This window comes from Callorhinchus milii, unplaced genomic scaffold (genome assembly GCF_018977255.1).
Source record: "Callorhinchus milii isolate IMCB2004 unplaced genomic scaffold, IMCB_Cmil_1.0 Scaffold11, whole genome shotgun sequence".
Taxonomy (NCBI): Eukaryota; Metazoa; Chordata; class Chondrichthyes; order Chimaeriformes; family Callorhinchidae; genus Callorhinchus; species Callorhinchus milii.
In genome coordinates this window covers 1,776,436-1,784,000 of record NW_024704752.1, presented here as the reverse complement: position 1 = coordinate 1,784,000, position 7,565 = coordinate 1,776,436, and the positions used below count along the sequence as shown (strand labels likewise).

General features: G+C 44.7%; 1 protein-coding gene across 2 annotated transcripts; it reads left to right on the top strand.

The window, feature by feature from the left end:
- Positions 1–1,436: 1,436 nt before the first annotated feature.
- Positions 1,437–6,819, top strand: dnajc19 (DnaJ (Hsp40) homolog, subfamily C, member 19). 2 transcript variants are annotated; one of them, NM_001292159.1, is given in 6 exon segments: positions 1,437–1,508; positions 2,426–2,477; positions 3,323–3,396; positions 4,139–4,215; positions 5,151–5,221; positions 6,629–6,806. In NM_001292159.1, coding segments are annotated over 6 exon segments (348 nt in total). In that variant the 5' UTR covers positions 1,437–1,505; the 3' UTR covers positions 6,700–6,806.
- The last annotated feature ends 746 nt before the right edge of the window (positions 6,820–7,565 follow it).

Sequence of the window (7,565 nt, the reverse complement as noted above, 5' to 3'; positions counted from 1 at the left end):
CTTATTGTCTTATGATAAAACCAACCCTTAAACATTGCAGCAACTCCTGAATCACTTTCATTCACTAACGATTCTGCTGTGATAGTATGCAAACTTTAAATTAAAATCATGTATCAGACGATGCAATATGGGCAAAGACATCCCCGGAGCCTTGGGTTTTAGTGTCTTGATTGAAGAATTGGAAAATGTTGAGTCCTGTAGCTCAGTGGTTAGAGCGCTCGCTTCGCAAGCGAGAGAACCCGGGTTCAGTTCCCGGGCGGAGCAAACTTAGGCAAGTTTTCTTACTCCACACGCCTCTGTTTACCGAGCAGTAAGTCGGAACCCGATTGATAGTCGATTTGCAGATCGCTTTCCGGGGGTAAGAATCACCCCCCAAAAAAAATTTGGTCACACAATCCACGGCTGTTTGTAGACACTGCTGTGCGCAATTGGGTCCCACATTTTGCCCACAAAGTGCAGTCCATCCACTTCACGGTATATTCTGTGGAGCGCTTTGAGATGTCTCAATGACATGATAAGGCACAATATCAAATACAACGATTATTATTTTTGGTGCCTTGGGATCTTTAGGCAGAAGGGAATTCGGTTTAACGTCTTATCCGAAGGACAGCACCTCTGGGAATCCAACACACCCCAGTGCTGCCGCCCGTTACGCCCTCAAAATGAAGTCACTTCACTTTATAACATATCCTGTGATGACGTGATCAGGCGCTATATTTTTCTGTGAAGCGCTTTGAGACATCTTGAAGACGTGATGAGGCGCTGTATCAAATGCAACAACAACAAAATTACATGTGTTTCGCGCCTTTCTTGTCGGGAGGGGACATCCCAGGGCGCTGGACCACCAGTGTTTCGGAAACGAGCTGGGGGTCCGGGCCGGGGAAGGTGAAGTGGGGGTGGGGGGATGGGAAGGAGGGTGACCGAAGGCACGGTCGAAGGATCTTGAGACGGGTCTTGAAGGAAGCGAGAGAAGGATAATTATTGCAAAGATTGCAATATAAATGCAAGTATAATTATTATTATTATATCAAATGCAAGGATCATTGTATGATTATTATATTATTTGGCTCCCCCCCCACGAGAAACAAACAAACAAACAAAGAAAAAAAAAACTCCATTCTGTCCTTCCTGACCTGCCTCAGGTGAGCGCTTACCTGTGTGTCAGCAGCACAGGTGGCTGCAGTGGGTGGGTGATTGACGGGTGTCGCGGCCACGCCCAGCCCAGGGCGGGAGGGGCGGGGCCTCGGGGACCTGCCAATCAAAGACGCGCTCTTTACGGCAGCAATCTGGGGGACGGCAGTGTCCTGGCTTGCGAGCGACGGCCAGTGTTTTGCGACAGCAATCGGGTGTACGGGAGTGTGCGGTTGCCCTTGGAGACGGGTGCAGAGCAGAGCAATGGACAGACTGTCTGTGATCTGATCTGACCTTCTCTCTGCTTCACTCTGTGGGGGGGTTTGGGGGGGGGTTTGGGGGATTTTTTTTAAGGTGCATTTAAAGCCCACAAAATGGTGAGTGTTCAGAGATGGGGGGGTGGGCAGAGGGTGGGGGGGGATTGTTGGTCTCAAAACAACACCACCAGCAGCACCCTGACCTGCCTGTCCGCCTCGCTCAGTGCATCGCGGTCAAGTGTAGTGACTGTGTGTTCTGTAATCTCCGGGGGAGGGGGGAGGGGGAGGGTGCGGTGAGGGTTGGGGAGTTCTGGGTTCTGTCCACCCGGAAATTTCTGCCAAAGCGAAGGCGAACGGGCAGGCTTTGTTTCTCTGTCTCTGCGGGGGGCTGGGGTGAGGGGTGAGGGGTGGGGGTGTGGGCACCGCAGGGGTTTCAGGGCCACAGGAGAGAAACTCCTCCTTTTCCTTTTGAATAGCGCCGCGGGATCTTTTAACGAACTCCTGACTCGCTCCACAAGAGGAGTTGGGTTCAACGCTTCGCCTCCAGCAATGTGGCGCTCCGCACTCCTCCCCCCACCCCACCTCCACATCGCTGTGCTGGAGCGTCAGCTTGGACTGAGCTCCAAGTTCCCCCCAACGTGAGGCTTGAACTCACGGCCTCCTCCCAATTGTGCAGTCACTATTGCCACTGGTTGACCGAGTGAATCACAAGGGTTGCCCCCTGGGAAAGTGAACATGGCTTTCGGGGAGTTAGAAGAAATATTCCTTCGCAGGACAATGCTTTGTGGAAATGCTTTACCTCTAGTGGCTACTTGGGGGTGGGGGGATGCTTGGAAAGAGGGAGAGAAGGAGTCACCCCTCTGGTTTTCTTCTGTGCGATGAGGATGGGCTGTTGGCACGTCACCTTCCCACCAGACTGTGGTGTAGCACAGAGGATAAATCCACTTACTCGCAGTCTCTGTAACTGAAGTTGGCCATGACAGTGATGTTCTCTCTCTATCTCTTTCTCTCTCCCCCTCTTCCTCTTACTCTCACAGGCAAGTACGATGGTGGCGCTTGGCCTATCAGTCGCAGCAGCAGCGTTTGCAGGTTTGTAACAACAAATGACATTTACAAGTGCCTCTCACATCGGGAGGAAGTCTCAAGGCGATGGACAATAAGTTATTTGGACCCGGGTTGGGATCAGGAGATCGGTGGCAGAGCCTGACGCGAAGCCAGGGGGAGTGGTAACAATTGGCAGTGATCAGTGAGGTCAGGTTAGCGGCATATTCACTACTTATCACATTGAATATGACAGTTGTCACCCCTTCTCACCCCCCCACCCCCATCAGCCCACTCAGCTCCTTTTACACTCGCTGATCGCAGCCTTTGATTTCTCACTGGATACTCTGAGGCTATTTTGATATTAAAAAGCCGGTGAACACTGTCTGGCAATCAGAGGAGTGAGACAGATATCTGGCCTCACTAAAAACCCCGAGAATTGGTGGTAGGAGACGTCCGAAGCACTTTCACCGTGAAAAAATACTGACTACAGAACCACTAAACCTGGCTATGGTAATTCATAGAATCCTACAGAATAGAAGGAGGCCATTCGGCTGATCGTACCTGTGCTGACTCTTTGAAAGAGCTACCAACTAGTCCCACTCCCCCCGCTCTTTCCCCATAGTCCTGAAAATATTTTTTCTTTTCAAGTATATATCCAATTCCTTTTTGAAAGTTATTATTGAATCTGCTGCCACCATTTCAGGCAGCTCATTCCAGAATAGTATCTGTGGTATTAATATTGACCCAAAGACTGGACACTCAGTAAATATTTTTGTGTTATTGCTGTGTTCTGAAGGTTCACATACGACATGTGATAATAATCATTGCGTTTGACATACATTGTGACGTTTCGGCTTTGAAAATGTTATTGTTCTCCCCTCCCTTCACAGGCCGCTATGTTATGCAAGCCATGAAGCACGTGGAACCTGCCCTGAAACAAACCATTCAAAATCTGCCCACGTCGGTTCGTCTCTTCTGAGTCGCAGCAATGCCTTGTGTTCATTAAACTGCCCAGAACCTTACGCCAGGGCACTGGGATTTAGTCAAGAAACAATTTGGAACCACAAAAAGCCATTTGGTCCATTGAGCCTGTGCTGGCTTCCAGTATTAATAGAATTATAGAATTTTACAGCGCAGAAAGAGGCCATTCTGCCCATCATGCCTTTGCCGGCTCTTTGAAAGAGCCACCAACTGGTCCCACTCCCCACTTCTTACCCCAGAGCCGTACAATTTTTTTCTTTTTCAAGTACCTATCCAATTCCCTTTTGAAAGCTACTATCAAATCTGCTTCCACCACCATTTCAGATCCACATCGGAACAACAATGAAATGTGGTTAGAATGTCTTCCCAATGAGAAGCGCTATGCAAATGTAATTTTGTATTGTATTGTAACCCTGACCTTCAGCTTAATATAGTAACAGGAAGACTTGAGTGGATATTCGGTAGATATTTTGATATTGTACACACTATATTAAATGCAAGGATAATTATATATTTGTAGTAATGAAGTTTTCTGCTTCTCTGTGTGTGGAGGAAGGAGAGAGATTCAGAGGTAGATAATGTGGTCAGTTTGACTCGGCTGTTCTCTTCAGAATGAGACACTGGATGACAATCACATTACTGCCCCAAAGAGTGTTCAATGCTGCATTACAGGTTAGTGAGGACAAAGGGTCAATGAAATGTTAACTAATGTCATACAATTTCAGGCTTTCAGTGGATATTACCGGGGTGGATTTGAGGCTAAAATGACAAAGAGAGAGGCATCTCTTATTCTGGGAGTGAGGTAAGGCAACTCATTGTATCTCATCATAAAGCTGTTATGGTTATCGTTGAATTATTCTGGTGTTGGGGACAATTCTTATGTCAGTGTTACATCAACTTTGACCCATTTTGTGGAAACATTTTTATCTGTTGCCTTTTAAGCATTGGATTCTTGCCCGCCAGCAATCCCAACCAAATGCTTTGTTGTTTTAAGACTTGTTTTGCAACGTGAGGTTTCGGCCAATTGATGCTGCTATCAAGTGTGGTTTCTGAACGAGAGGAACCCTTCATACAATTGGAAAAGTTATTTTCCCAATTAACCCCCCCACCTCCACTCTCAGAAAATGCTCCATCTTTGCCCCCAAATCCCTCGAACCTGCAACTCATCTTGGAGCACTTTTGTTTGCAACAGTTGGTGGAGGTTTCAGAAGGGAATTGTCTGCTGTTTGGGACAATGATGATACAGTAAAACATTAAGCATTAAGTTATACATGTGCAGTCTAGATTACTGCTTAAATCTATTTAATCTGCAACTTCCACAGTTTGCCAGCAACTCGGACTTCGTGTAAATCATATTAAGTGTTACGGTCGCCCACAAAATATACAGTCAATTCACTTTAGGGTACATTATGTGAAGCGCTTTGAGATGTCTCAAAGACATGATAAGGTGCGATATCAAATGCAAGGATTATTATAATCCTGACTGATATGACTTGTGTGAGTTTTACTGTATATATCCAGACTTGGGGTTCCTGTGGATCAGAATGATTCATGTCGGATACCAGCAGTAACTCCATTTAAAAATTCTTTTCCAACCCCACCCCCCATCCATTTCATTGCCTTCTGTATTATGTACCTGACAAATTGTTGTATAAACAAGCTTCAGAATATATCTTGCCTTAAACAACAGGAGGCAGAATTGCGAAAGGTTGATCCTCTGCATTATTTTGTTCACAGCCCCACAGCTAACAAAGTTAAGGTGCAGGAGGCTCACAGGAGGATCATGGTACTGAACCACCCAGACAAAGGTAATGCTATCTTATAATAATAATAATAATAATAAAAATAACACATCTTAAAGTGCAGCAAAGCCTGCTGTCAGGACTCCTGGGACAAATGACACATTAATCCATGATTTGAATTTGCTTCACTAAGATGATTGTTTAAACAAAAACCTATAAGGTTTACGCCTCTGCTTACCTAGCAGTAAGTTAGTCAATTGGCAGATCACTTTTCCAGGGGTAATAATCCCTTAAAAAAAAGTAATAATTTGTCACACAATCCACAATTGTTTGTGGGACGCTGCTGTGCGTAATTGGCTGCTGCGTTTCACCCACAAAATACAGTCAATTCACTTTACAGTATATTCTGTGAAGCACTTGGAGACTGTCTCTAAGACGTGATAAGGCGCTAATATCAAATGCAAGGATTATTATTAAGGTGTGAGTTATAAGTAGTTGCATTTGATACTGGCAGCTTATCTGCTCCCACTCTCTGGAACTCGGTTCTGGCGTCCCTTCAGCTCAATCCCTCCCCTACCTCGTTCAAGATCCATCTTTGAGCGGTTTTGGGTCATTTTCCTCTCCCTACTCCCACCTCCGGCTCAGGTGCCAAACCAGGATTGTTAAGCACTTTGGGAGGTCCTCCCGATGTCGAAGGCGCCTTATATAAAAATCTAAATTTGTGTCGTCAAACACATAGTGCAGGGAATTCAGAGTACTAGTACATCACACTGGTTTTGTAATCCATTTTTATGGCATAGTAATAATGCTAGGTTATTCAGTCCATCGAGCCTGTACCACTATTTTAGGTTTATAAATCCAGGTTCCTATGCATCCTTCCTGGGAGTAAAAATACCTCACAAAACATAAATTTGGTCAATCTTCAATGTCTCGAAGACATAAGGTGCTATATCAAATGCAAGTATTATTATTATTATATCCTGCTATGTTATGGTTGGATTGCTTATCTTGATCAACAGTCTCTCAGTGATCAAAAATTTAAACATGCAACACTCAGCATTTCACCAGTCATTTTCCACAAGTTCAGCACTCAGCTTTGAGCTAAAAAGTAAATTTGTCTGTTTTACTCTGCGAGAGTTGAATTCCAAAATGTTAAGTTTCATTTTAATTCCTTGCGAGAAGTGTATTACTAATCTTTGTATCTTGGGACTTCTGATACACAACATGTTATTTCAGTTGCAAAGTTGTGCTTAAATAAAAATTGGACAGTCAATTTCATTGTTTTCTCTAGAAGTGATTCATGCTCTGCCACTGTCCAGCGCTCTGGGACACTCCCCTGCACAAGGGGAGCTATACAAGTGCAAGTTGTTGTTGCAGTTTCCCAACAAAGAAAGCTGGGTGTTTGTGTATGAAATGCGCTGGTAGTAACCTCTGGTCAAATGCAACTTAATAAAGTTTAGGTTTGTTCGGCAGGTGGATCTCCATACCTTGCTTCCAAAATTAATGAGGCTAAAGATTTGTTAGATTCTCAGTCCAAGAAATGATCTCGCAGGAAGAATGCTCAGCTCGTGGCCACAGTAAAATCAAACTGACTTAACTCTTTAATCATCCTGGAAATTCCTTGTGTACATTTTAAATAAATCACGTGAAGATATTTAAGTGTACTTTGCGTCCTCTTCTGTGTTTTTAACAAACCTAATAATCCGAATTGACGTCCTGAAAGCAAGGATTCTTGTGACCAGACTTGCAGACACTTAATGCATTAATTCACCATCTGCCCTTTCAGAACAAGGGAATCGGACCGTTGCTTTGTTCCTATGCAAAACTGTGTGGGAGACTTGTCAGATAAACCTCAGAAAGCAGGACGAGAAGAGATGGTCGCTGGCTATTCAGCAAAATGCAATTCAGAGAAAATAGTGGACTTGGAAAAGAATACTGTTTTCCTAACACTGATGTGAAGGCTATTCTGTAGCTTATATTGGCACAAGTCACTGCGTGGGGAAGCTGGACAATACATTTAGGTTAGAATAGACTCCGAACTGAATCCACGAGAAATGGATATGTTACATTAGAGACACTGACTTTCTTACACAAATGAAGTGCTGGAGAGAAGTGAAATGGATCTCACTGAATCAAAGAGCCTATCTGCCCGTTCTTCAGGTGGCCATTAAAAGATCCCACAATACAATTGGCCAAGATAATCAGATGATCCTTGCATTTCGTCACCTTTCACCTCGAATATTCCAATGTCTTTCTCCCCAGCTCCACTATCCACTAAATCCAACTCATCCAGAACTCCGCTGACCGTACACTCACCTGCTCTAAACTCCCTACCGCCATCACACCAGTCTTCACCAACTTCCAATGGTTTTGTATCACAGATCGACTTCAAGATCCTCACATTCATCTA

Coding starts and splice junctions, on each gene's coding strand:
- dnajc19 (XM_007907764.1), top strand. CDS start 3,334: ATGCAAGCCATGAAGCACGTGGAACCTGCCCTGAAACAAACCATTCAA. Junction 3,397..4,138: donor TTCAAAATCTGCCCACGTCG/GTTCGTCTCTTC, acceptor ATACAATTTCAG/GCTTTCAGTGGATATTACCG. Junction 4,216..5,150: donor TCTCTTATTCTGGGAGTGAG/GTAAGGCAACTC, acceptor TTTTGTTCACAG/CCCCACAGCTAACAAAGTTA.